At 38.5% G+C, this 27,634-nt stretch overlaps 1 protein-coding gene and 1 long non-coding RNA gene across 2 annotated transcripts; both read right to left on the reverse strand.

Annotated features, from left to right (window-relative positions):
- Positions 1-17,322: 17,322 nt before the first annotated feature.
- On the reverse strand, positions 17,323-18,984 carry LOC109213207. The gene is made up of 2 exons (XR_002065963.1): positions 18,850-18,984; positions 17,323-17,532 (listed from the first exon to the last, which is right to left on the reverse strand). It is a non-coding gene; the product is annotated as an uncharacterized LOC109213207 (long non-coding RNA).
- Positions 18,985-20,101: 1,117 nt separating this feature from the next.
- LOC109213208 lies at positions 20,102-26,104 on the reverse strand. The gene is made up of 7 exons (XM_019376970.1): positions 25,694-26,104; positions 25,237-25,323; positions 21,680-22,219; positions 21,361-21,599; positions 21,214-21,281; positions 20,626-20,742; positions 20,102-20,520 (listed from the first exon to the last, which is right to left on the reverse strand). The coding sequence occupies exons 3-7, from the start codon at positions 21,993-21,995 to the stop codon at positions 20,421-20,423; spliced, it is 840 nt and encodes a 279-aa protein (XP_019232515.1). The 5' UTR covers positions 21,996-22,219; positions 25,237-25,323; positions 25,694-26,104; the 3' UTR covers positions 20,102-20,420.
- Positions 26,105-27,634: the final 1,530 nt, after the last annotated feature.

Here is a 27,634-nt window from a genome sequence, read left to right on the forward strand (position 1 = left end):
CGGGTTCTACTGGCCAACAGTGTTTAAGGATGCACATCAATGGGTGAAGGGCTGTAATGAATGTCAGCGAACCGGTAACATTTCCCGTCGCCATGAGATGCCCATGAACTCAATTCAAGAGGTTGAAGTGTTCGATGTATGGGGGATAGACTTCATGGGCCCCTTCGTCAGCTCCTTTGGCAATAAGTATATACTTGTTGCTGTGGATTACGTGTCCAAATGGGTGGAAGCTGCAGCACTCCCCACCAATGATGCAAGATTGGTGGTGGGGTCTTTGAAGAAGAATATATTCACCCATGTCGGGACCCCGAAAGCCATTATTAGTGATGGAGGCACTCACTTCTGCAATCGAGCCTTCGAGAAATTGCTAACAAAGTACGATGTGCGCCACAAGGTGGCAACCCCATATCATCCTCAGACTTGTGGACAGGTCGAAGTGTCAAATAGAGAGATAAAGAGTGTACTGACCAAGACTGTGAACGCCACAAGAACTGATTGGGCGAAAAAGCTAGATGATGCACTCTGGGCCTACAGAACTGCTTTTAGAACACCAATTGGTGTGTCGCCATATAAGTTGGTGTTCAGGAAGGCCTGCCACTTGCCTGTGGAACTAGAACATAGAGCTTGGTGGGTAATGAAACAGCTAAATCTGGACATTGAGGCTGCGGGAACCACTAGAGTCACAGAATTGCATGAGCTAGACGAGTTCCGGTATCTTGCTTTCGAGAGCACGAGGTTATATAAGGAAAGAATGAAGAGGTTGCACGACAAGAACATTGTTGAGAGAAATTTCAAGCCCGGAGACATGGTGTTGCTTTATAACTCAAGATTATGGCTATTTTCAGGTAAACTCAAGCAACGATGGTCTGGACCATTTCGAGTAGTCGAAATATTCCCTTCAGGTGCCATAGAGATTGCCTCACAGAAAGACTCTCATACATTTAGAATCAATGGGCAGAGATTGAAACCATATGTAGGCATGGATGAACCAAAGGAAGTGTCAGTGATCCATCTGACTGAACCTCAGAGGTCGAGCGAGCCTTAAATGCGCTTATCTGTGTCGTGCCACGACATTAAATCAGGCGCTGCATGGGAGGCAAACCATTGATTTGTTGTAACTGTCGTGCCACGACATTAACTAAGGCGCTGGTAGGGAGGCAACCCGATGATAGTTAGTAGTTGTAAATTTTGATTTTGGTAAGTACTAACAATTGCAGGTGAGCTTGGGCAGGTGATAAGTCCATCGGACGCGGAAAGAACAGGTGAAAAAGTGGAATTTTTTTTAGCCCAGGAGCGCGCCCGCGCTACAGGCCGCGCATATGGGCAAACATTCTGCCTCAGCATCTCAACCACTAGCGCGACCGCGCTATGACTGCGCTAGAAGCGCGATCGCGCATATGGCCAAGTACACTGGTTTCACTAGCGCGGCCGCGCTCGTACCGCGCTAGTCCCGCCTGTTTAACTTAACATTTGCTTTATTTTTTTATTTTTTTATTTCTTATTCTTTATTTTGTATATTAATTGTATTAAGTGTTTATTACTCCCCCCCCCCCTAACTATTTCCCTCTTTTTCATCCCCAAAAAATCCCCAACGCCCAAATTCCCAACCCTAACTCCAATCTTCTCAAAATTTACCTCTTCTCCATTCCCAAATTCCCCAAGGCTCAAGCCCAACCCTCCACTACTCTTCTTCACTTCTCCCTACATTCTCTCACTACAGGTATGGTTTCTTTTTGCCATTCTTCTTTTTTTGTGCAGATTTTCGTTTTAATTTTTTTTAATTGTGTAGTAGCTTTTTCTTTTCTTTTCTTAGTAGAAATTTGTAGTGTTTGTGGGTGGTGATGTTGGTGGAATTGTCTCTTAACTCAGTGGGTGAATTTGGGGAAATTGTGGTGGTCATGGGGTTACAACATGTTTAAATTGGAGATTGGGTATATAAAGTCCACAATGTGTTTGTTTAAATGCCATAGTGAGTGTAAATGGGTAATTGTGACCAATTGTGCGAGTGAAGTCTGAGTAACCGCAATTGAGTCACACCTTTTGTGCTGTGCTAATGCTATTCCTCTTTCAGGTACTATGGCTCCATCCAGGAAACACAGCACCACATGTGCTTCTTCCAGCGGTCAAGCTGGATCGTCCAGGGCGCGCGGGTCAGCACCTGCTCGTCCCTTTGATAGTAGCAGGTTCGTCTCTACCAAGGCTCAGGACCGCTTTGCGGAGAAGGCCCCTAAGAAACCCATTCCAGAGAGGGGCATAGATATAGGGTCGCTCCAGTTGGGCTGCCCTAACTTGTATCATGAGCTGGTCAGGCGGGGGTTGCAAATCTTCTTTGAAGAGCCGGACGAGGGGAATTTGAGGTTGTCCGTGAATTCTATGCCAACGTAAAAGAACATGTGAATGGCGTAGTGACTGTGCGTAGAAAGGCTGTGGATGCCTCTGTGGAGACCATTCGGAGGATATACCAGCTGCCTGCACCGGTGGATGAGTATGAAGACTATTATGAAATGTATGGGAGGAAATACACCTAGTGGGAGATGTTCTTCGAAACCATTTGTGTACCCGATAAGGAAATTGTATGGATGAAGTATGGGAAGAAGTTTCATTCCTCGGCGCTCACTTTTGAAGGGAAATGGTGGTTGTATGTCATCAACAACCGCCTGATCCCGTCTTCCAACACCACGGAGGTGAATGCTCCTCGAGCTAATCTTATTTGGTGCTTTGTAAATGGTCACAATTTTGACGTGGCCAAGCTGATTCAGGAGGAGAAGTTCACCCGTTGTCCGGTGAAAAGGTACAGGTTCTTCTTCCCTTCCTTAGTTACTAGACTGTGCCGGGCAGCTCGGGTGCCGGAAAATCTGAATATGGATGGGTTAGTGCCAAAAGACTCCAAGTTTCGAGCTGATAAGGTAACTACTGGGAAGGAGCCAGTGGCAGCGCGTGGTGATGATAGTGGTGAATCTGATGACTCTGAGGAAGCGGAGGCTGAGCAGGAGGATGTGAGGGCCGAGTCACCGGCCCATGAGCAAATTGCAGAGGCTGCCGCACCATCTAGGGCTGCTCGGGTTACCCGGTTCACAGCTTTGGAGCGGGAGGTGCCCGGATTGCGTACCTCGGTCGCTGACTTAGGTACACGTGTTGACGCGGTGGCTGCCCAGCAGGTGAAATCGGAGAAGAAAGTATTGGGCTGGCTGAGAGCTCTAGGTCGTGCTTGCAATCTGAACCCAGACACGATCTCCGATCAAGAGTGATCACTCAGGGAAGTTCCTTTACCTCACTGTTCTTTATTTTGTATGCCATGAGGACATGTCTTCCTATTAAGTGTGGGGTGGGGGATACTTCAATGTATGTGTGTATATGTAACAACTTGACTGTTTGATGTTTTCTTGGTTTTTCTTGATTGTTTTTGGTGGTTTTGGAGTAATAGTCAAATTAGGTAAGTCGACTTGTCCCGACGACGGATCTCTTTTGACGGGGTTCATAAGGGTCTAAGTTGACGTGCAAATCTGAAGAAAAAAAACAGAAATATGTTGGACTCTTCCTGATGACGGATCTTCTAGACAGTTTTCTTGAGGAAAGTTAGTCTAAAGAAAATACCAAAAAGTTTTTTTTTTTATATTTTAGATAGTGTAGTAACTCCCCCTTGGTTTTTGTTTGGGCCACGGTTCTTTTTCAAGGGTTTTGCTTGAACCGGGTGTAGTTAGTTTTTGTTTATTTTGTTTATAGTTTTAGTTAGTACTGATGGGCTCTGAGCTGAAATAGAAAGAGAACCCATTGGCGTTGATACACCTGAACACAGTAGGTACTATAGTGTAACACGTAGTCTCAGTGGTTGATTCTTGTTAGAGTGCCTTAAATTGCATGTTTGTAACTGACTTGAGTACTCAAACGAGAGTGTCTTGATAAGCCAATATGGAGTGAGTCATGTGCCATGTGTATGTGAGTTGTACTGTATTCCATGCTCTGCATTTGATGCCTAGAACTTGCCCCGTGTGTTTGCAAAGCGAAATAGTAGCTTTATTCAGTCTTAGAAGTGATATAGGCATTTCTTTATTAAGCCAAATATATAAAGTAGACCCACCTAAATGTGATAAATCGTAGTTAACCCAGTTGAGCCTATAAATAAACCTTACCCAATTGTTTGAACGTCCCAGTAGTTTGAACCCCTTTACCTCCCATGACCACTTGAATGGTTCTGAAATATGCAAAGTTAAAGTGGAGGTGGTGGTTTAGTTTTTGAGTGGAACCAATGAAATAGAGAAAAGGTGCAGTATTTTGAAATATAAAAGAATAAGCACCACCGAAAAAGAAAAAAAAGAATAAGTAAGTGTAGTACTTGATAAGTGGTGGCTTGATACAATTGCACCTAATGAAGTTTGGGGTATTATAAATAGAAGTATGGTGGAATGTCTGGCCTAACATGAGTATGGTTGTGGAATGCGAATGGTATTGTATTAAAAGTGCTTAGGGAGGTTAGTCACTATATCCAAATATATCCTACCCGTCCCTTAGCCTACATTACAACCAAATGAAGTCCTAATTGATCTTAGATTGAATGGGCTCGATTAGTAGAGTAGTACACTACGAGCAAGCCTATGGTGCATCTGTGTGGCATGTGAATGTTCTTTTTGAGAGTGAGCGAATTTTGTCCATTTAAGTTCCTAATTGTTCTTAATATTATTATTTGTGGAACTACTCTCTTGTGTGATGTGAGGGCATGTGATTCACGAAGGAAAGGTAAGTCTTGACCTCTGTATAGAGTAATTTGAGTAAGTATGAATATTGCACGGCACGTGAGAGTCGACTCTTGAGGCCAAGATTGTACACTACTAGACGTAACTTTGGTGAATTGTTCTTGGTGTGATATGTTAGGGAAAAAGCTTAGTGAAGGAATCTTTATAGAGTGGGGTGGATTGCTCGAGGACTAGCAATGATTTAAGTGTGGGGTGTTGATAATAGGCTAGATTTATGTAGTTTGGCGACTATTTATGCCCCAACTTGACTATGCTTTACTGTTCTAGGATAGTTAAATGACGATAAATTGGCTCTAATTGTGAGTTTCATGTTTTGCAGGAGCGAGTTGAGCTTATGAGAACTTAGGACAATGTTTGGAGCTAAATTAAAGCAAGGAAAGCCCCTCGGAGCTGAGTACGTGTGAAAGAAGAGAGAAAAGAAGAGCTAAAATGATGACCCAGCTTAGCTCGGCCATTAGCGCGCCCTTAGCGCGACCGCGCTAGTTCAGAACCTCGAGGCAGAATACTATGCTATATGCGCGGCCATTAGCGCGGGCACGAGTGCGGCCGCGCTAGTCTAGTTCGGAGCAAATAATTTCAGGGGTAAACTTGGAAGTTCAGGGGTAATTCTACTTAACCTATAAGAGGTCCAGCTCGCCCAAGGAGACATTATCAAGGTTTTTACAATTGAGTTGAAGGCAAGAAGAGGCAAGAGGCACGGAGGATAATTCGACATTGAGTTCTACCTTTCTTCCTTTTATATTTATCATTTATGATGAATTTTGATGCTATGATGAACACGTTTATGACTAGCTAATTATTTAGTCTAGGGTTTTGATGGAACCTGTTGAAGGATGAACTTCGTGTTATGTTAATATAGTTTGCCCAGTTTAATCTCTATTTGTTCAACTATGTTCTTGTTGTAGTTAATTGATAGGATCCTCAATTAGCTGTGCCTATTTAGTATGTATTACTCGGGAGAGAGTACATATTTAGGTAGTTGTTGAACAACACCACTCCCAAAGTATATGGGGAATCAATAACCGAGGGTTTAAAGGCGAGATTAGGGATAACGAAGCCTTGGGTGTGATCTAAAGTGAGCTGTGATAAAAGCCAGCTAGCGTAACTCGGGAGAGTGCGTCTAGTAAATTGTCGTAATTACGGGAGAGATTTACGGTAGTAAGAGTGCTCATGATCGATAGAGATGATTATGCAAATCTATATGAAACATAAAAGGAAGGGATTCCATCAATAGGGGAAATCACAACCTTAGATCCTTCTCTTAATTGTTACAACTCAATCATAGTTAGTTTTTAGTTTACTTAATTTCGTTCAGTTATAGTTTGTAAAAGTATCACCAATTGTTATTCAAAATATTTGGGAAGTTGATTACGAAGAATTTAGTGAGTCTAACAAGAGTAATTGGTAGGTTAATTCCCTGTGGATTCGACTCTGGGCTAAATACTCAGATTATATTTGAAACGACCGCTTGTCCTTTTTATGAGGCATAGTTGGGCGTGATCAAATATTCAGACTGCAAACAAAAATTAAGAACAAAGGAGAGAAGGGCTTTTGATTGCACCAATTGTAAACGCCGGACAACATTAGTACCTCGGTATTATGTCTTTGCCAGAATTAATAGTTTCTTTTTACTGAAATATATCAATTATGTCAAATATTGAACTCTTCTTCGCTTGCAGGTGCACCTTCCAAATTGATCTTACTGATGGTAGTGGCTCGACAACTGCTGTAATTTCTAGTGATCTAGCTGAAAACATGCTATCCATGATAGCAGAAGATATATTTGACACAAGATGCGCCAAGGTATATAGAAAAATTATTTATTTGTAATTGTTTCAGATGAAGTTGTGCACACCTTGACTGAATCATTTCTACTATGCAAAATGACGTCTATATGTACTTATTAGCTTCCATTTACCGAGTATTTTAGACCTAAGGATTGACTTCTTCTACTTCCAGAAACAACTCTTGCCCATTAAGCATGTCCAACACATGCTTTCTGACAGAATCTTTCGCATTCAATTGAGAAAATCATCCTGGAAAGGTTACGGCAACATGCATGCAAGTCTATCCGTTTTGTCCTATGTCGAAAAAGAGCACATATATCAACCTTGTATTGGTGAGAGGAACAAAAAGAAAGTCAAACCTCTTGGGTCAACTGAAATAGAAACGGAAACAACCGTTATTGTATCTGACTATTCCCATGCCGAGCTGAAATTAAAACCTTCCACACCATCAAAAAGAAAGTAAAAGGCATGTCTCTTTGCGTATCTGTACTTGAGATTTGATTCTTTCCCATAGATTCTAAATTGCTTTGATTCAAACATATTGTAGCTTACATTTGCTTATTTCCTCCCACTTCTAACTGCGAATAGGAAGTAGCAACTTATTTTGGGATTTTGGGCTTTTGGGTTACTGCACAAAATACTTTTTGGCATTCTGAGATGAATGATACCGCCTCCCTGGGTAGTGGTGAACGATCATGCACTGGTTATACAAGTTTTTTGCTGCCTCAATGTTCCAGATTTACAGGTAATACAATCTACCACTTCCTGATAAATTACTTTAAATAACTTTCGCCTTAACCACATAATATTAATTGATCTTAGTAGATATTTCCATCTACTTAAATTTGACGTTTCTTATTTCTATGAATTCTGAGATTTATAAAATTTTAGTATTTGAAGTGCCGTTATGGTAGATGAGATAGTGTTATTTCGATAATGTGCTTTGTCTTCGTCCTCTACAGTCACATGTGAATGCCAATACTGATTTAGGTTACATTGATGTATACTTCATATTCTGGAATTTGGTAAAGGAACTACTGCAACAGGTTCCTAAGATCACGCAGATTATTCTATGCCGCCTTTTAAAATGAAGAAAGATGAAATCTTTAGTAGACATGCTAAATTAACTGTCATTTTTTATGTGCTTTCATTAGAGTGATAATTAAAGCATTTAGGAACTCTTTAAAATGTTTATCCTCTTTTACAATTTTCTGCACAAATATTTTACCAAAGAAGATTCCCATATGTTCTTTTGTAGTTCTGTTTTACCACAACGCATATATGTTCTTGATTATTTGGAATATATGATTTTATCGGACCTGCTAATTTCCTTAGCCATTTGGAGTGTAGGTAAATAATTCTCTCACTTAATTAGACCAATTAACAAATTCTAACTGCAACATCCATCAACTCTATTGCATGCACCTTTCTATTTGCTTCCAATGTCTTCTCTGCTACTGTACATATGTTTAGCATAACTCTGTGAATTTTCACCAATCATATAGTATAGCATTAACCTCCAAAAATGTCAACTGTACTACTTTCGCAATCTCCAGCCAAATTTATGCAAATGGCAATATATAGATATGTGTTTTCTCAATTTTCACCAACTCTATGTATGCACTACTCTTTTGAATATAGAATAACACTCTGTTGAAGGAACTCAATGTCAAGATACCTGCGGATGTCTATCCTCGCTAAAGATCTTGCTCTGAGCTTTAACTTTATTTTTCTGCTTCTCTCAACTCCAGTTTCTTTAATTGACTGTTTACCTTCTATTTCAGGGTACATCAAAATCTCCCTATGCTATGGTTTTTGGAATGCAGAAAAATGACTACTAAGCTTGGGAGTTTAACTCTATCTCATTATTGAAGATAGGTTAGGATATGCTTGTGTTGTACTTAAAGATACAAACAATGCTTATATTTTGAGGTACTATGTGTCTACTGCTTGAAGATGGTTTTACTGGACAATGTATTTGTGCCTTCTGCACATGTGGTAAATATATTAAAGTATGCGACTACATCTTGTGCTCAATCAACTTAGATGCTTAATAAGGTAACTTAAGAAAGTAACTGTTAGTGTTAGCGATGAAAATAACTTGAAACAAGTGGCTTGAACTATTTCATGAAAGCGCCTCTCTTGGTTTATGGACATCTTTAACTAAAAGGCCAAAAGAGTTGTGTGCGTCATGTTAGCAAGTTTTTCTTCAACCTTTTCTCATATTGACTATTGATCTTCTAGCTAAAAATATGGCTCACTGCCAGCTATATTGTGAAGTAAGTAAAGATGAATTGTTTCCTTGTGAAGTAAGTAAAGAAGAATTGTTTCCTGCGGGAGAAATGATGGAGAAGAAGCAGAATAAGTTTCTTACTGTGGCGCCTTTCGAGTGTGCCTGGCCTAATGATCTGACATTTAGAGAAGCGGGAAGGGGTTTTGCAGCTTTTGATGCTTTTGCACATAACGATGTAACAGTCGTTGGGCGCTGCTAGGATTTGTCTTTGTTGTTCTTCAGCATTTCAAAGCTACTGGATTAGTATCTATGATGGATTGATTAGGATTGGCAAGGGAAGGTATCCTTTTCAGAATCTTTGCTTTCAGTGGCTTGATTCGAATCCCAATTGCAGCGTTCAGTACGTTGATCTTAGCAGTTGGGATAAACATGTTGGATACAGGAATGTTAATGTACTTCTTTATGGAAGCATGTGAATTATGTTGAGCATGATTTAGGTGATGATGAACAATGTGAACAACATGATTTAGCCATAAGTGAATCTGTGATGACCCAAAAGGTCATCACTCGTTTTGAAAGTGAATTCTATGTTCCGGGGCCTTAAAACCTCCCTTTTGTTTCACCTCGATTTGCGTGCGCAGTCCGGGCATGTATCCGGAAAGCCATTATGTAAAAATCTGTGAAAAATAATAAATTTTACTTTTAAAATAAATTTAGGTTGACTTTGGTCAACATTTTGGATAAACGGACCCGGACTCGTGATTTGACGGTCCCGGAGAGTCCGTAGGAAAATATGGGACTTGGGCGTATGCCATCGATTTCCGAGGTCCCAAGCCCGAGAAATGAATTTTTAAAGAAAATTATTTTCTAGAATATATATGAGTTTTTGGAAATTTGAATGTAACTGAATGTGATGGTATCGGGCCCGTATTTTGGTTCCGGTGCCCAGTACATGTCTTATATGTGATTTAAGTTGAGCCTGTAAAATTTGATAAGAAACGGACTTGAAATGACGTGAATCGGACCTTCGGTTGTAAAAATGAGAACTTAAGAGTTCGTGAGATTTTTCTTTGATTTTGATGCTAAATTCATAGTTATTGATGTTATTTTGATGATTTGATCAGGCGAGCAAGTCCGTATGATGTTTTTGAACTTGCGTGCATGCTTGGTTTGGAGCCCCGATGGCTCGGGTGAGTTTTGGATAGGCCACGGAGTGGATTTAGACTTCGAAAAAAAATAGCTGTTGCAGGTTCAGAGGAGTTGCAGGTCTCTGAACCTGATTTCGCGGTCCCCAGAGCTTTCTCGCAACCGCGGTGGGGCTTCCGCGACCGCGGTGGGATTTATGCGGTCTGCGGAAGAGCAAGGCCAAGCCTCCGCGGCCGCGCTCGATATTTGCGGTCCGCGGTGGAGCTCCGCGGCCGCAACCCCCTTTTATGCGGTCCGCGATGAGGGTCTGAGAGGAGTATATAAACGGGACTTTCCAGTTATTTTACCATTTTCAGAAACCTAAAACATAAAGGGCGATTTTTCAAGCACTCTTTCTTTCCCCAAAACATAAGTAAGTGATTTTAAACTCATTTCTTACACTTCTTAACTTCTTTTTACAAGATTTCATCCTAGAATTTAGGGTTTTCATGGTAAAATTGAGAATTTTGGGTAAAACCTAAGAATAATGAAATTTAGGAATTTAGACCTCAAATTGAAGTCGGATTCCAAAACCAATTATATATCCGGGCTCGGGGGTGAATGGGTAATCCGATTTTGGTCCGAATTTCGGGTTTGGACCAAGCAGGCCCGGGGTTGATTTTTGAATTTTTGGGAAAAACTTTGTAAAACCTATTTCATGCATTAGAATTGATTCATTTAGCATTTATTGATATAGTTAAGTAACTTGTGGCTAGATACAAGCAAATTGGTGGTGGAATCAAGAGGTAAAGCGGTAGTTGAGGCTTGAATTGTGTTCGTGGCATCGAGGTAAGTGTTTGGTCTAACCTTAGCTTGAGGGATTAGGAGTCGTGTCTTACTTGCTATGTGTTAATTATTGAGTACAACGTATAGGCATGATGACGAGTATCTATACGTTGGTGTCAAGCATGCCCGTGAGTCTTATACTATGATTAATGTGACTCCGTTTTGTAGTATTCATGCCTTATGTGATGATTTCCATTGTTGAACGAGCCTGGTGGAAGTAATATTGATAATTGAACATTGAAGAGTGTTGGCTCAAGTTGTAAAATGATTTGTGGAAGTAATATTGGTAATTGAACATTGATGAGCGTTGGTTCAAGTTGTAAAATAATTTGTGGAGGTATTATTGGCAATTGAACTTTATAGAGCATTGGGTCAAGTTGTGAATTGAGTTGTGAAGTAAATATAAAAAAAGAGAATAGGATTATGATATTGTCTCCCTTGCTGGGATTTGCTTTTAATGTTATCTCCCTTGCCGGGATGTTGTTTCTTTTAAAGGTTTTCTCCCTTGCCAGGATGTTGTTGCTTTTGATATTATTTCCCTTGCCGGGATATAATTGTTGTACTATTGTTCCCTTGCCGGGATTTTTATTATGATTTTCATTTATTTCCTTGCCCTCATTGTTTGTGATTGTTGTTTGGGTGAGGAAGAGAGTAAAAGCACGAAGGGTGATGCCGTGCATTGTTTTGGTGAGAGAGCGTTAAAGCACGAAGGGTGATGCCGTGCATGATATTTTGTGAGAGAGTGTTAATGCATGAAGGGTGATGCCGTGCCGCACGATGTACCATTCCGTGCCTTTATATGAGTGATAATGCATGAAGGATCATTCCATGTCATGATTATGTGAGGTAAAAGCACGAAGGGTGATGCCGTGCCGACTATATTGATTCTTTGGTGAGGACGAGAGTAAAAGTACGAAGGGTGATGTCGTGCACTTGCCCTTGATTTTCCTGATTTTGCTGATAATTGAGTTATGGTGTTCTTTACGTTTATTTACTGATTTCCTGTTGTTACTTGATTTTATTGTGATGTTATTGATTTCCTTGACCTAATTGCTTTGTGATTGTTGCTATGGTGAGGAAGAGTGTAAAGCACGAAGGGTGATGCCGTGTATGTTACTTGTGAGAGAGCGTTAAAGCACGAAGGGTGATGCCGTGACGATTATATTGATATTTGGTAAGGACGAGAGTAAAAGCACGAAGGGTGATGCCGTCACTTGTCTTGATTTCCGGATTATCGTTGATATTTGAGTTATGGTGTTCTTTACGGTTATTTATTTGTTTTTTGTTGTTACTTGATACCCCCGCAGCATGTCATCCCCCTTCTTACTTTTAAATTGTAAATTTCTGCCTTTATTTTTCCGCTGTATATGATTTAATTGCACAGGTTTAATTGGTAGTCTGGTCCTAGTCTCGTTACTGCTTCACCGAGGTTAGGCTAGGCACTTACCAGCACATGGGGTCGGTTGTGCTGATACTACAATCTGCACTGTGTGCAGATCCCGGAGCAGCAGCTTTCGGACCTTAGCTTTGGGGTTGCTGCCTTCAGTCCATTCGGAGATCCGAGGTAGTCCTGCAGGCGTCCGTAAGCCTTGGCGTCTCCTTCTATCCCTTCATTCTGTTTCTTTTATGTATTTCAGAAACAACTTTGTATTTATCTTTCGGACCCTTATTTGTAGTATTCTTAGATAGTCTGTAAAATTGTGACACCAATTCTGGGTAGTCTATGTTTAAGGAATTGTATTGGTATTATTTTAATGGTTATAATTTGTTCTTCCGCTTATTCAATTCTGCTGATTATATCATGTTGATTCATAACTGTTAAAGGATTAAAAATGAGAAAAAGGTAAAATAATGCAAATGGTTGGCTTGCCTAGCTTTCACTAGTATGCGCCATCACGATTCCCGAGGGTGGAAAATCCGGGTCGTGATAGAATCTTATGTCCCCATCTAGACATGGTATTTTATTTCGCATTTTATAGTAGTTAAAAGATAGGTTAGAAATTAGAATGTCCGATTTTGATTAGATTCATGTCATAAATCAGGCAGTCACACAATGGAACAAAATTAATACGAAGAATATTGACAAAATAAAATAAGTAATGACTAATGAGTTAGAAATTTAACTTAGCTGATCTGCTCAGTAATGCTACACCTCCCTCTGTCACGACCCGAATTTCTCACTGTCGGGACCGTGATGGCACCTAACATTGTACTCGCTAGGCAAGCCAACGATACAGAATATCTCACCTTTTTCTTTTACCTTTTTAATAATTAAAACTTAACAAAAATAAATTAACAGAATTAAATGCGGAAGAACACAGTTTAAAAGATTATCTTTGTACTAACAACGAGAAACGTAATAAATTCCACCTAGAACTGGTGTCACAACTCACGAACAGTCTACGAATACTATAAATAATTGTCTGAAGAAAAAATTTACGTCTGTCTCGGAAGTAGTGAAAACAGAAATGAAATAGGATAGAAAGGGACGCTAGGGCCTGCGGACGCCTGCAGGACTACCTTGGTCTCCGGGAAGCAGTGATAGCAACCAACCTCACGATCAGCCACTAGCTCCAAAATCTACACAGAAAGTGCAGAGTGCAGTATCAGTACAACCGACCCCATGTACTGGTAAGTGCCGAGCCTAACCTCGACGAAGTAGTGACGAGGCTACGGCGGGGCATACAACATATACAACCTGCAACAGTTTATTCTAAACAGAAAGAAATACAGAATATAATAAAGCAATAATTGGCATTACATAAACCCGGAACCCAGATGTTCTTCTAGTATTCAGCTATAACCAATCCTTAAGGGTGTTTCAAAATCACATTAATGGTCTTTAACGGAAATGAAAACATAATAACAACTGCTGCGGCGCGCATCCCGATCCCAAAAAATAAACAACAACAGTATCAATATTCACCCTTATTCCTCCTTGTTGCGGCGTGCAACCCGATCCCACATGTCCACCCTTATTACTCCTCAACACATATCACCCTTATTCCTCCTGTTGCAGCGCGCAACTCGATCCCACCTGTCCACCCTTATTACTCCTTGTTGCGGCGTGCAACCCGATCCTACCAGACAATCATATTTTACCCTTATTCCTTCTGTTGAGCCGTGCAACCCGATCCCAATATATATATATCAGCACCAAACACAAAAGAATAAAGACAAGTGTTTCACAAGCTAACTCAAATCCCCCACATTACTTATACCTCAATCCACATAATGGAATATCACTATGATTATGAAACTTCACCAGTGAAAACTACTCATCGAGACCAACCAAGGTGCACCATAAGGCACCAATAAATCAATATAAGCCAACAGGGTAATAAAATGAAGCTACAAAACAAATAATACTTCAACGGAACATCAACAGTTAACATGAACCCATTAAGTAATTCAGTAAAGAGAACAACAGTTAATAAGAAGCAATTAGACATGAAAACATTTATGAGCAAGTAGCAATTAAAGCAGGAAAACAAGATATAGGGGAACGGGGAAAGGAAACAGGCTAAACAAGTAATTTGGCGACGTATAGGTACTCGTCACCACACCTATACGCCACACACATGATATCTCACATAGCAAGCAAGTCGGGATCCATAATCCCTCAAGTCAAGGTTAGACCAAACACTTACCTCAAACCAACGGGTATTTCAAAGCTCAATCACCGCTTTACCTCTCGATTGCACCACCAATTCACTCGTATCTAACCATAATTAGCTTAATAATATCAAACGCTAAATAAACCAATTTCAATACACAATTATAGATTTACCAATATTTTCCCCAAAAAGTCAAAAATTAACCCCGGGCCCGCTTGGTAAAAACTTGAAGTCCGGACCAAAACCCGATTACCCATTTACACTCGAGCACGGATATACAATTGGTTTCGGAATCCGACCTCAAATTGAGGTCCAAATCCCCCACATTCGAAATTCCTAATTTCTACCCAAGAACACCCAATTTCCCATGAAAACCCCTAGATTTTGAGATGAAATCATGTAAAACGATGAAATACATTAAAGACAATGAGTTAGAAATCACTTACCTATGATTTGGAGAAGTTTGGGTCTTTGAAAAATCGCCTAGGGATGTTTAGGGTTCGAAATTTTGAGAAGTGAAGTGAAAATCCCGTCAGAACTTGTTTTTGAACAGTTGCAGATGTCGCAATTGCGACAGGAGCTTTGCAATTACGAAGCTTGCAAATGCGAGATAGGCTTTGCAATTGCGAACCTGTTGCATGTCTGCTATCGTCGCAATTGCGAACAATTTATCGCAATTGCGAATGTTGACCCTCCCTGTTGAATTGCAAATGCGAAGGGATGTGCAAATGCGAACTAAGCTGGCCCAGCCTTGTGATCGCATTTGCGATAAAAGGCTCGCAATTGCCAAGCCTGTGAAGCTCGCAATTGCACAGCCTGATCTCGCAATTGCGAGATCAGAGGCCTGCAACTCTGCTGAAGCATACCAGCAAATTCCCTAAGTTCAAAATCACTCTGTGGCCTATCCAAAACTCACCCGAGCCCTCGAGGCTCCAAACCAAACATGCACACAAGTCTGAAAACATCATGCGGACTTGCTCGTGCGATCAAATTGCCAAAATCTTAAACAACAAATTTAACACCAAAACTCATGAAATTTGAAGATAGTTTAAAATTTCTAACTTTTCAACCAAAGGTCCGGATTACATCAAATCACCTTCGTTTTTCACCAAATTTCACAGACACGACTTAAATATTATATCAAACCTGTATCGGGCTCCAGAACCAAAATACGGGCCCGATACCAACGAGGTCATCACTATTTCCATTTCTAAAATCCTTATATTTTTCCAGCAAACAATTTTATTTAAAAATTTATTTCTCGGGCTAGGGACCTCGGAATTCGATTCCGTGCATACGCCCAAGTTTCATATTTTTCTACGGACCCTACGGGACCATTGGAATACGGGTCCGGATCTGTTTACCCAAACTGTTGACCGAAATCAACTAAAATTATATTTTTAAGCCAAAAATTATTATTTCTTAAATTTTTCACACAAAAGCTTTCCGGTATCGCACCCAGACTGCACATGCAAATCGAGGAGATAAAAGGAGGTTTGCAAGGTCTCGGAACACGGAAACGAATTCTAAAATAAAAGATGACTTTTTGGGTCATCACAACCTCAGCTGTGAAACATGTCTTGTGTGTACGTGTTATTAGAAAGTACAAATATATATTTACGAGATAAAATGGAAAAGACCAGCAACTTGATCAGGTTGGCCAAGAGGGCTAGGTCTATGATAATTGTTAGATAGCAAATTCTTATAGAGTAATAGGGGAGAGTTTAAGAGATATTGTACTAGCTTCTTTATGTTCCAAAGGTTGATTCCTTTAACTTTTTTTGATAATACGAAAATATTATATATAAAAACTAGAAATTGTTTGGTTTAATACAAGTTCTTGTAAATTCGCCACACATTGGTGGACCATCACCAGAGATATTCTGGTTTCCTATCGACCCGAGTCTATTACATGCCTTAATGTCTAATGACTTACTGTAATGATAAACTCCATTCGCATCCTTTGACATTTGTTGCATCACAAAAAAGGTGGACTTGCATGGAACTTTGGATTATCACTGCAGTACTGCTTGTATTCCTTCTTGGTTGCAACTTTTTCTAGTAAATGTGCCACTTGGTTCCCTTCACGAAAATTATGCCGAAGGAGTAGGTGCTTCTGTTGGAGCATCAATAATCTGCATGCATGAACAATGTTAGATAAAACAATATAGCCGTGGTAAATTGCTTTGATTGGTTCTGTAGAGTCTGTTTCCACTTCAAGTGGGAATAGTTTGAATTCTGTTGCTGTTTGAAGGCCTACATGGATTGCCTGCAGTTCAGCATGCACTACTGGAAAATAAACCTATGGCAACGCATAGAAAGCCGTTGCGATACATAATAAAACCGTTGCCATAGATCTATTGCAACGTTTTTGCGTCCGTCTAACTAGGTCGCGTTGCAGTAGCTCTACTGCAACGGTTACTGCAACGGTTTGGAAAACCGTTCCCTATATATGTCTATTGCAACGGTTATTTATCATTCTACTGCCACAAGTATTTTGAATCAACTAGAACGGTTCAAAGGCGTTGCAATATATATTTTGTGTAACGGTTATGTTTGCTATTGCAACGGTTAAGTTAGGATATTACAACGATTTTTTGCCGCTTTTGCAACGGTTTAATTACTATTGCTACAGGTTGTTTACAGTAACAACAATCTAATAGGTTCTAATGCAACGGTGTGTATTATCTATTGCAACGGTTTATAGTACCTATGGCAATGGTTTAGTTTACCTACTGCAACGGTTACCTGTCATATTGCAACCGTTTACATGGTTAATTGAGACAGTTTTTGTTACCTATAGCAACGGTTGAGGTAAGCTATTGTAACGGTTTAATTGAACTAACAATATACTCCCTGATAGTAAATAAATATTTACATTAAATTATAATACACAATAATTTATATAAATCACAAAATAAAACTAATCATGAACATTTACAATCCAAGTTGTAATATCCGTAAAAGCAAAATATTAGAACCCATGTACATAAGTTTAATAATCCAAAAGTTAAGAACCAAGTACATAAGTTTTACAATCCAAAAGTTAAAGAAGTTTCAAAATATTTGATAACAAAAGATTCCTAGAACATTTAGAGTTTCAGCAATAATCCAAAAATCTTCTTAAGGAGGATCTTCATTCCTTTGATCTTCCCTTTCTTCATTTTCTCCACCTAAAAAAGAGGATAAATAAAATCATTATCTCTTTAAATGCTAGTTAACAATTCAAATACAAATGAAAGGTCAAGACTTTTAAAGGATTTAAGAATACCAGACACAGGCAATGCCATTCAAAATTATATGTAACTTCCCACAGACCAAAGAATAAGGAAAATAATAATTTTCTTATAATAAAAAAGAGCTCAATCTAGGCACCGTTGCAAGCTAGGTATACTCAACAGCTCAACATCCTGTGTCCTTTTCTGACTCTGAAGTTACCTTTGCTTAAAGTTAAAATTCTCTTTCCTCAACTGCTATTTGATACCTTTAGTTCATAGCCTCATTTTCTTCCACATCAGTCATTCTACTGCTTGTCTGGATTTTGTATTGTTTTCAGAACATTCAAATTATGATCTTCCTATTTGCTTCTACTTTCTTTTATGTTAATAGGATTGATGTTGCATCTTTTCCGTTTAGCAAGATCTTTATTTTGCTTTGTACATGCAGATTCCTAAGAAAGGGAAGATTTATTCAGTGAATGAAGGAAATGCCAAGAACTGGGATGGTCCAACATCGAAGTATGTGTAATGAGTTTAATGATCTACATAAAATTAAGATTTATATATAACTTCCCACAGACCAAAGAATAAGGAAAATAATAATTTTCTTATAATGAAAAACAGCTCAATCTAGGCACCGTTGCAAGCTAGGTATACTCAACAGATGGGTAGCTCACTGTTTCCTTGTGTATCTTGTACTCCGTTAGTAACATGTTCAAAAAAATGATATAAATTCAGAATTTATTACTTTCTTTTAAACGTCTTTCAATTTCAAAACCAAATGTTCCACTCCTATGGCATCCTCCTCTGTCGAAATGTTGAATTTACATGAAAATACATTAACTTTCTATTGTTACCCATTCTAGTTTAGTTGACTAGGAAGTATACTTAGAAGGAGTAGAACCAATCAAATGGAGATAAGTTGCTTTCTCGCTCTGTTATGCATAGCAGACTAGCAGAGTTAGACTAAGATCTAAATGACCAATTCTAGCAAATGAATTCATCTACATATTGGAAAATCTTTCCACATAATCAAACAAAACAACTGATCTATAGCTGAAGTAGACGTGGCAGAAACAAATATGAGGATAAATAAAATAAAGTGACACCACTTGACACAAACAAGACATCTATATTCAACTTGGCTTTAACAATATCATCAAAGAAAGTCATGTTGAAGATAGGAAAGCATGAAATCAAAAAAGATGCATGAGTAGTCTGCCTCTGTGTGTTGTGAATGACAGAAGAGAATCAGAAAAGATGCATTGGTACCTCATTTTCTTTGTTGCTGCTTATGAGTGGCCCCAAGAACTGTCTGCAATGCATTGGATGTGGGTGGCCTGTTGTCTTCTTCTAAAGTCTGTACATGGCATGTTGGACTGGTGGCATTTCCAAGCAGATGTTGGTCTAATTACATATTTAGAGAGAAAATCAATTACTAGATATGGTTTCTACTACTTGAATTTGTCAACTAGTTCACATAAGCACATTGATATCCTCCATGTTTCAAGTAGTACATGACCAGAAAGGAATTAAGAAATAATTTCAGCACTCAAATGAATAAAGAAAAGAACATATTGCATGATGTCCAATAAAGCTAAAGTGCATAAAATGACAACCTGAAACAACACAATGTCCGAAATCAACAAGAAGCACCCCAGATAACTAATCAAATATCAGAAAGTTAAGACCTCATTGCCAAATAGATACTGAAACACGAACACATTAGACTCCCCTTACTGGATGCTGGAAAGTAGAGGAAATTTCAGTGTTAGCTCTGCTTGGGGTTATTTGAGAAGAAGAGAGGATCCTAGGAGGCTATTCAACTCAGTACCATGTTCAAGTCCTATGGGAGGAGAACATGGTAACAGCTCTTTTTACTAACAGTTTTTTCTTTTTTGCAGGTGATAATGATATGTCTTTGCCCTGTACTTTGATGAATCTCCATGTGGTGGTATTAGTGCTGTGCACTTAGTCCACAGGAAGGAAGTTAAGGCTGGGCAAAGACATGGAGGCAAGGACAAACTCACTGATGAATGCAACCAGAAATGCAGAGGCAAAGCAGGGCACTCTGCTGCCCAGTCATATAAGCAGCAGCAGCAGGAATAGGCTAGAGACAGCAGTAAAATTTGACATGGTGCCCAGAAATCATGCTACTGTAACAGGCAAGTCAGGAATCATGCTACTGTAACAGCGTGCTAAATGGAGCAGCATGGGAAATCGTCCAATTACAATATGCAGGTATAGTGATGAACTTTGGACAAAAGGAGGAACAACAGAAGCATCATTCACGTATGAAGGGGCAGTACAAGGAATTAGCAGCAAGACATAGCATGTTCGAGTACAATAGGCTAGTTTTTATCATGTTAATATGCATTTTAGTCAACTGTGAAAGAAGAAGAAGAAGATGAAGAAAGAGAATGACATCAATAATTTGTTAACGAAAGAAGAAGAAGAAGAAAGAGAAGAAGAGATGCAATATTTTGCAATAATTAAGTACACACCCTGATTAGTACTACCAGTAGATGGACGATTGATTAGTTGAACTGTAGCTTGTTGTGCAGAGGAAGCTTCTCCGAGTGAACGACCACCGAATGCTAGCATATTAGGATCAATTCGTAAATCTGGGTTAATATGCTGAAGTTGTGCAACAACATTAAGTGTAATTTGTTGCCGCCAAGTTTCCTGTTGTTCCTCGAAGTTTTTCTGCATCCTTTGTTGCATTCTCTCTTCCATTTCCTTCATTTTTTGCTCCATTATCTCATCAGTAGTCTTTGAAGAGGGTCCAGAATTTCCAGATTTTTGTTTCAAGATAGTCTTTGTAACCCCACGACCATACAACCTTACGCGACCTGGATGTTCAAGTCCCATGACTGTTGCAAATGGGTCAATTGATTGGTTATCATCTTCACTTTCTTGAGTTTGTATTTGCTCCATTTCAGCCTACAAATAAAATTTAAGAGAAGAAAATACGAGTAAATATAACTGAGTTAACAATTAGGACCAAAAAGATAATCTCGACAAGCTTTAAAGTAGAAATCTTTGTACAATTTTGCGCATTGTATCTTCATATGATTCCTTGTATACTCGACCGGCTTTTCTTGATCTCGTTGCCACAAACATGTCCTTACTTGATGGTTCCTCAGAAGTTTCCTTCTTTTTTTTCTAGTTACATGAAAGTCAGCATAAAAAATTTACCAAGTAAGGTTAAAAAGTTCATATTAATGAAAAATAAGAGAAAATACCGAACCTCGCGGATTGTGGCAAAACTTGTTTTGCCAGCAGTGTGTGGATTCTTTAACTTTTTTCGGTTCTCAGTATTAGTTTTCGAAGTTTGTTGCAACAAGTAAGCTTTTTTGTTAAACATCTAATACATTTCTGCCTATTGCATTTTGATAATCTAAAAAGTGTTGGACACGAAGACAAGACGAGGAATGAACTTCAAAAGAATTACTCATTCTCTTTGTCCAAAATCAAGTTTACTGTGTCTATAACTTACCTGAGCTTTATCAGACTTCCAGTATTCAAGAAGGTACTTAAACTCAGATTCTGAAACATATAAAGGCTTTTTTTTCCATTCGAAGTTCGTCATTGGCATAGGGGTCATAGTATTTTTTCTTCAACCAACACTTATACCTTCTCCAAGCATTTTGAATTGATTGAAAAACCCACTCTCTTCCATCATCATGAATGTCATATTTTGTCTACAGTTTGGTGTACTTGAGTTAGAGCAAAAATATGAAATATTATCAACTAACAATTGAAACAACGAAAACTTCAAACCTTGATATATGTCCACATATCCTCTTTTGTATTCAGTTTCTTCCAGTTATGTATATTCAGAGGACAAAAGGTTGAATTTCTTGCCAATGTACCGAGGAAACTTCCCAACTCTTTTACAATTTCGTCAGTAGGACCAATGGGTTGGTTCAAATCGCTTAGAACAACCAACTTGCGCTCACTCCTTCCATGTACACGTGGCATCTGTGTCCTTCCTCTTTTTCGTTTTACAGTGGAAGAGCCTGCAATAGTTACGAACAAGAGATAATTACCAAATCACTAATGCTTATTGAATTTATGATTGAAATCTATATATTCTTGCCTCGTTTTTCTGATTGTTCAATTACTTCATGAGTGGCAGAATGTTGCGACATTTGCGGCACTTGTTCCAATACTACTTGTGCTGCAGAAGATGTAGAATGGTGCGACACTTGCTGCACTTGTTCCAATACTACTTGTGCTGCAGAAGCTGTAGAACGTTGCGACACTTGCTGCACTTGTTCCAGTACTGCTTGTGCAGCAGAAGCTGTAGAGTGTAGTGTCGCTCGATGCACTTGTTCTTGCCCTTTTGTTGCTAAAGGAGAGCTAGAATCCAATGGTACTTGTTGTACTTGTTCTTGTACTTTTATCTGGTACATGAGAGGTAAGTGGCAATTGACGCACTGGTTTTTGCACTTGAGATCCTAACCTTGGATGCTTTGGTTGTCTATTTGAAAAGTTAGGTGGAACAACTCTTTTGGTTGTCAACAATGAAAACTTTTCTTTTGCCAACGATGAAAGTGATCCAGCTGGAAGATACTGTGAGTTTGTTTCTTTTTTGTTTTTCCTTGTAGTCACTTCTTGATTCATAGTCATCTCAAAACTGTCAAGTTAAGAAAAAAAAAAAGATTAGCGTAAGTATAAAAAAAAAACTAGCCAGAAAAAAAAAGCACGAAACAAATTGCAAGAAACAAAATTAAGCACACAAAGAACTAGGTTAAAACTTAATATGAACTAATATCAAGTTTACAAAACTTAGTACAGGACCATAAGACTGAAGCATGGAACTCATCGCTAATGTAGTGAAGCAAAGAAACATTTATAACATACTAATAAACCAGAATCTTTCTTAGAAGAATGCAAAGACATCTAAATATACACTTGTCGGCATAAACTTCATTCACTGAATATATTTCCTTCCTTAGGAATCTGAATGTAAGAAGTAATGTTATATCTTTTTCTAACTGGAAAGATGCAACATTGGTCCAAAAAATATCAATGCAAAGAAATAGCAAGGCATAATTGGAATAAGTCTATATCATCTTATGTTAGTCAAGCGAGCAAACCTTTATGATTCTTAACCACCAATTCAAGGAAATTGACTGTACTATAATTGAGCCAATTCATTTAACCATTTATGCTAAAGAAACAGATACCATAAATCTTCAAGCAAGATATACTCTTGCAGTAAAGAGGCACCCAAACCACAGTTGCAATTTTTTTGTTTTTGTAGTGTTATGCCAGCGGCGAAAGAAGCTTTCCAATCCCCCTTCCCGTCATTATTATTTCCAGAAGAGCATCAAGGAATCATCAAAGCACGACTCCTTAACACAAAGCATTTATATGACTGATAACACTGTAAGAGAAATCAAGCAATTCTAGAAAATAGAATGATTCCAAGGTTAAGGACCCCTACTCACACACAATGTAGAAAAGAGATTCTCCTTGCTTCATCATATATATCGGGCAGCCAAAGAATACCCTTACCTTACCAGCACAAAACTGTTTGTTATCCTAGATTGCATAGCAGCACTCCAGGTACAACGGAATACAAATGAAAGATGAACACAAAGACTGACAGGAGCGGAGAGCATCCTGAAAGCCAGAAGACAGTTTTACAAGTTGGGGGTGGGGGTTTCCTCTGCACTACAACAATTTCCCTAGAATAATCCAGGGGTGTCCAGTGTTTAGAATCAGCTTTAGCAAGGGGAATCTCAAGTTCCGTAGGCACAACTTCATTTAGTCAAAACAAAAAACCATTTTGACCGAAAAAGCACATCCAAATGAATGGGAAACAAGTGCCATTAGATGGAGCTGGAATCTATGCTGTAAAATGTTGGGTAAAGAGGACACTAAATGGGGGAAATTAGTTAAATCATGTAAATATTTCATCCATATATCCATTGTTCTTACCATGTATATATAAAAGATGGGATTGAATGAATGAACTGTTTATCTTATAGACAATAGAAGACAGTCGACAACAACAAAGAAATGCAGAAACTGGTGAAACTGGTGCAACAAATTGGTTCACATCTGTTAAAAAATATAACTCAAACTGTGCAGCAACTGCAAGTTTTGGCTAGAATATTATGCTGCCCAGATTTAATCTAGGCAGGTACTTTTGGCTAGTAATAACAGGAGCATGCGAGGTGATGGGAGTGTATACTCAACTGGAAATTAACATCTCATCCACGCAGGAAATACTCCAAATAAGATCAGGCAAAGAACCACATTGGAACTCATGTACATCTACCCTCAAAATTGACAGATGCACATATGTTCAAGAGATGATTTTCCAAAAAAAAAAAAATTAAGGACAAACAACGTTCTTATCGATTGGTTCTAACAAATCCAATCCAGTTGATAGGCAGATTGAACTCAATAAGCCACTCTACTTGTTCTTAAAGCATTTCCATCATCCACGTAAATTCCATCAGATTACCACATAGTAAGCCACAGAATTAACTGCATTTTAAACCAGTAGCACACAAAGAACTAGGTTAAAAATTAAATGAAAACTAATATCAAGTTTACACTAACTAGTGCAGGTTTTGCTGTCACAATACTGCAGTTTCAGCTCAATTTACTGCTCAAAACTATGCTTGCACAGTTGCAGATCTTCAATAACCAGCTGAATTCCAAAATTAAAGTACTCAAAAGAAACTGAAGCTGGAAACTAGTGCAACAGTGTCAAGGTTGCAAAACTTCACTGAAAATGCAGCAGTCTCACTCTCATATGTTCAGGAAAAAAACAAGCTAAATTCAGTCTACACTTACTCGACAATCTTCACTAGGTTTACAAGCTCGCAAAGAACTTTCAAAATTCAACATCAGACCAAAGCTGAACAACCCTTCAAAACAGAACTCAGCCAACTTCTCAACTGATTCTTCAAGTGCAGATTTTGTTCTTAGTATTGCAGATTTTCAGCTCAATGGTAACCTCAATCTTATCCAAAACTGATGCAAAACAAGTGTGAAACTAGTGCAAAACAGTAGTATTCCGCTTTGAATAGACAAGACGTAAGAGCAATCATTCTGAATAATCCTGATTTCATTTTCTTAATTTGATACATCTTCAGAAAAACTTCTGGATATTAGGGACTAAACCTTATAAAACTTAATTGAAGAGATTGGAAGAAAGAAACAAAACAGACAAAAGAATTGAAGGAAGTAATAACCAATATAAGTTACCTTCATAATAGCAGAAACCCATAAACGTCTGCCATTAGCATTGGTTCCAATAATAGTTTGAAAAGGTTGTGTCTTAAGCAGATAAAAGGGAAGAAAGATGATACAAATTGGTGCAAAAACTGAACAAATCAACAGCTACCAAACAGACCTTCAACTCACAAAATTGACATCTCCTTTATAGTTCAATGGTAGCAGCAAGCAATACAAGTTTTCAGTCCAAAATATTGATTTAAACCAAATAGCAATGGACACTAAATTCAGCAGCGATACAAGGAAGCAGTTCAATATCTCCGAAGAGGATAATCTTCAAAACAAGTATAAGATAATAAACATATGCCAAAGGAATTCAGGAAACAAAACCAAAACTTTTATCTTTTTCTTTTCTGAGTTTATGACTTAACAAATGAATATAATAACAATGTGTACCTTTTAATAGTTCCAAATCTGTTAACAGTGAAGTCGCAACTCTCCTCAAGGATACACTAGCTTTCTTCAAATTGGTTTTTGAAAATCCTGTAAAATGGATCACAATTCAGAATTCAATTCTACAAAAAACAAATAAAAATTAATTGCAAAAAGTATAAACAAGAATAATCATAAAATCCATGCTACATAGAAAAGTTATACTAGGTACATGCACAAAATGGCAATAATCTTATTTTAAAATAATCCAGCAGAAAATTTTGCAAAAAAGGACAAAGAAGGGAAAAGCAACTAGAGCTGAACTCTCACTTCTTCTTGGGGGGAGGGGGGGGGGTGGAAGAAAATTCAACATAACATGCAACTATAACAGAGAAAAAAAATCATGGGTACTGCAAAAAAATTGAATCTTGATTAAAAAAAACTAACTGAAACCAGCATAAAAGTGAACAAAAACGGATACCTTGGCTCAGTAAACAGAAACAGAGAATTTGTAGGGTTTTGGACTGGAAATTGAGGGAGGTTTTTCAAGATATATATATATATATAATAATTGGGTGTGCTGGGGCGGCTAAACTCTTTGATTACCATTTCTCTCATTTTCTTTGCTTATTTTTTGCTTTTATTCTCTTGAACTTTGGGGCTGAGTACTGAAGCAGATTGAGAGAAAAAGAATGGCTAATGTGGCACAGGGAACTAAAAGGTGCGGCACTATCCTTGAGATTAAGAGAAAAAGAATGGCTAAGAACCCTAATTGCACTATTTTATGTTGGAAATTTGGATGAGAGAGGAGACTGATTGGGAGTGAAAGTTGGAGATGAAATTGGGAGTGACAAAAGTGGAGAAAGAGGAACGATAGGTTTAGTATGATGTGGTTATGTGTTTTACATTCTTTTTTATTTTTTAACAAGAAATAAGAGTAAAAAATACTAATGAAAATATATATTGGCGGGTTTGGCGAAATAGAAGAGGGAAAATTAGGAGGGAAACCATAACCGTCCCCATAGGTAATTTTTCCCCAATATCATGCCAATAGATACAACTATTGCAACGTTTGTGACAACCGTTGCTATAGTACTATATATGGCAACGGTTCCTGAACAATGGCAACGGTTTGATTAGTATAGTGTATCGAAATCCTCCAGCACTTTTGGCAACGGTTAAGACCGTTGCGATACATGCTGTATGGCAACGGTTCTGTTCACGTTGCATAAATTTTCGTTGCCATAGGCCTTATTTCTAGTAGTGATGTAGTGGAGAAAGTGCACAATCCGCCTTTTGGTATCCCATTACCAAGTTACCCAAGTGGTTTCTGAACACACCCCCATGGCCGGATTTATTTCCACTAGTTTGGAAGGCTCCATCTGTATTGAGTTTGTACCAGTGTTGTTGTGAAGGGTGTTTATGTTGATATTTATTTTGTTATGGGTTGTAACTCCTGTGGAATTGAGGAAGTGGTATTCTGTCGCGAGGTTCTTAATATCATTAAGGCGAGGTTGCTATTGTGTGCTATTAATATTATTGCTATTTCTAGTAACCCAAATTCCCCATAGTACAAAAGGAAGTAGGTCAATCCATGATATATTGAGAAACTGATGGTTGTTGTTGAGGTCTTTTAAATTAAGAAGCCAATGACTGTCTGTATTGATTGTAAAATTGTTGATGCCCAGAGATCTCCATATGTTTGAAACAATTGGGCATTCGAGGAAGATATGACTGATTGTTTCTTCCTGATTTCGGCATATGGGGCATTGTGGATCGATATTTATCCCTATGTGATGGATATAGGATCGACAGGGAACCCTACTTTGGAGGCATTGCCAAGAAAATATTTGATCTTGTTAGGGCAATGTAATTTTCATATCAGTTGAAGTTGTGATCTCCTTGACTTTGCCAATTGTTTATTAGTTGATAGCAAGATTTAGTATTAAATATAACATTGTTATTCAAACTCCACAAAGGTTTATCAAAGTTGTTTAGAGGTTGTGGGATTAACTTTATGTTGTCCATAATAGAGGACGGAAGGTTGCAAGATATTTTTGTGAAGTTCCATTTTCCATTATCAACGAGGTCTTTTATTGCAAGATTTTATTCCTTCTTTTGAAGAGGCCCTTCTATACAGTTTCTTAATGATGGTAAAAGAGGGATCCAACGTGTGTCCCAAATGTTTAATTTAGAGTTTTTGCATGGAAGCCAAAGGATCCCTTTCCTACAAGCAAACAACCTTTGAGTATGTTTTTTCAAATAAAGGATGTGTTATTGGTTTTGTTGCTGCCATATTTTTGAATGAGCATGTTTTCCCACGGTATGGATGGATTTGCTAGGAGTCTCCATGTTAAACCACATGGTAAAACCCTATTCGTTGAATTTGCAGTCTTTAGGCCAAGGCCTCCCAAGTCTTTAG

Source organism: Nicotiana attenuata, unplaced genomic scaffold, assembly GCF_001879085.1.
Source record: "Nicotiana attenuata strain UT unplaced genomic scaffold, NIATTr2, whole genome shotgun sequence".
In the NCBI taxonomy this organism is placed as follows: Eukaryota; Viridiplantae; Streptophyta; class Magnoliopsida; order Solanales; family Solanaceae; genus Nicotiana; species Nicotiana attenuata.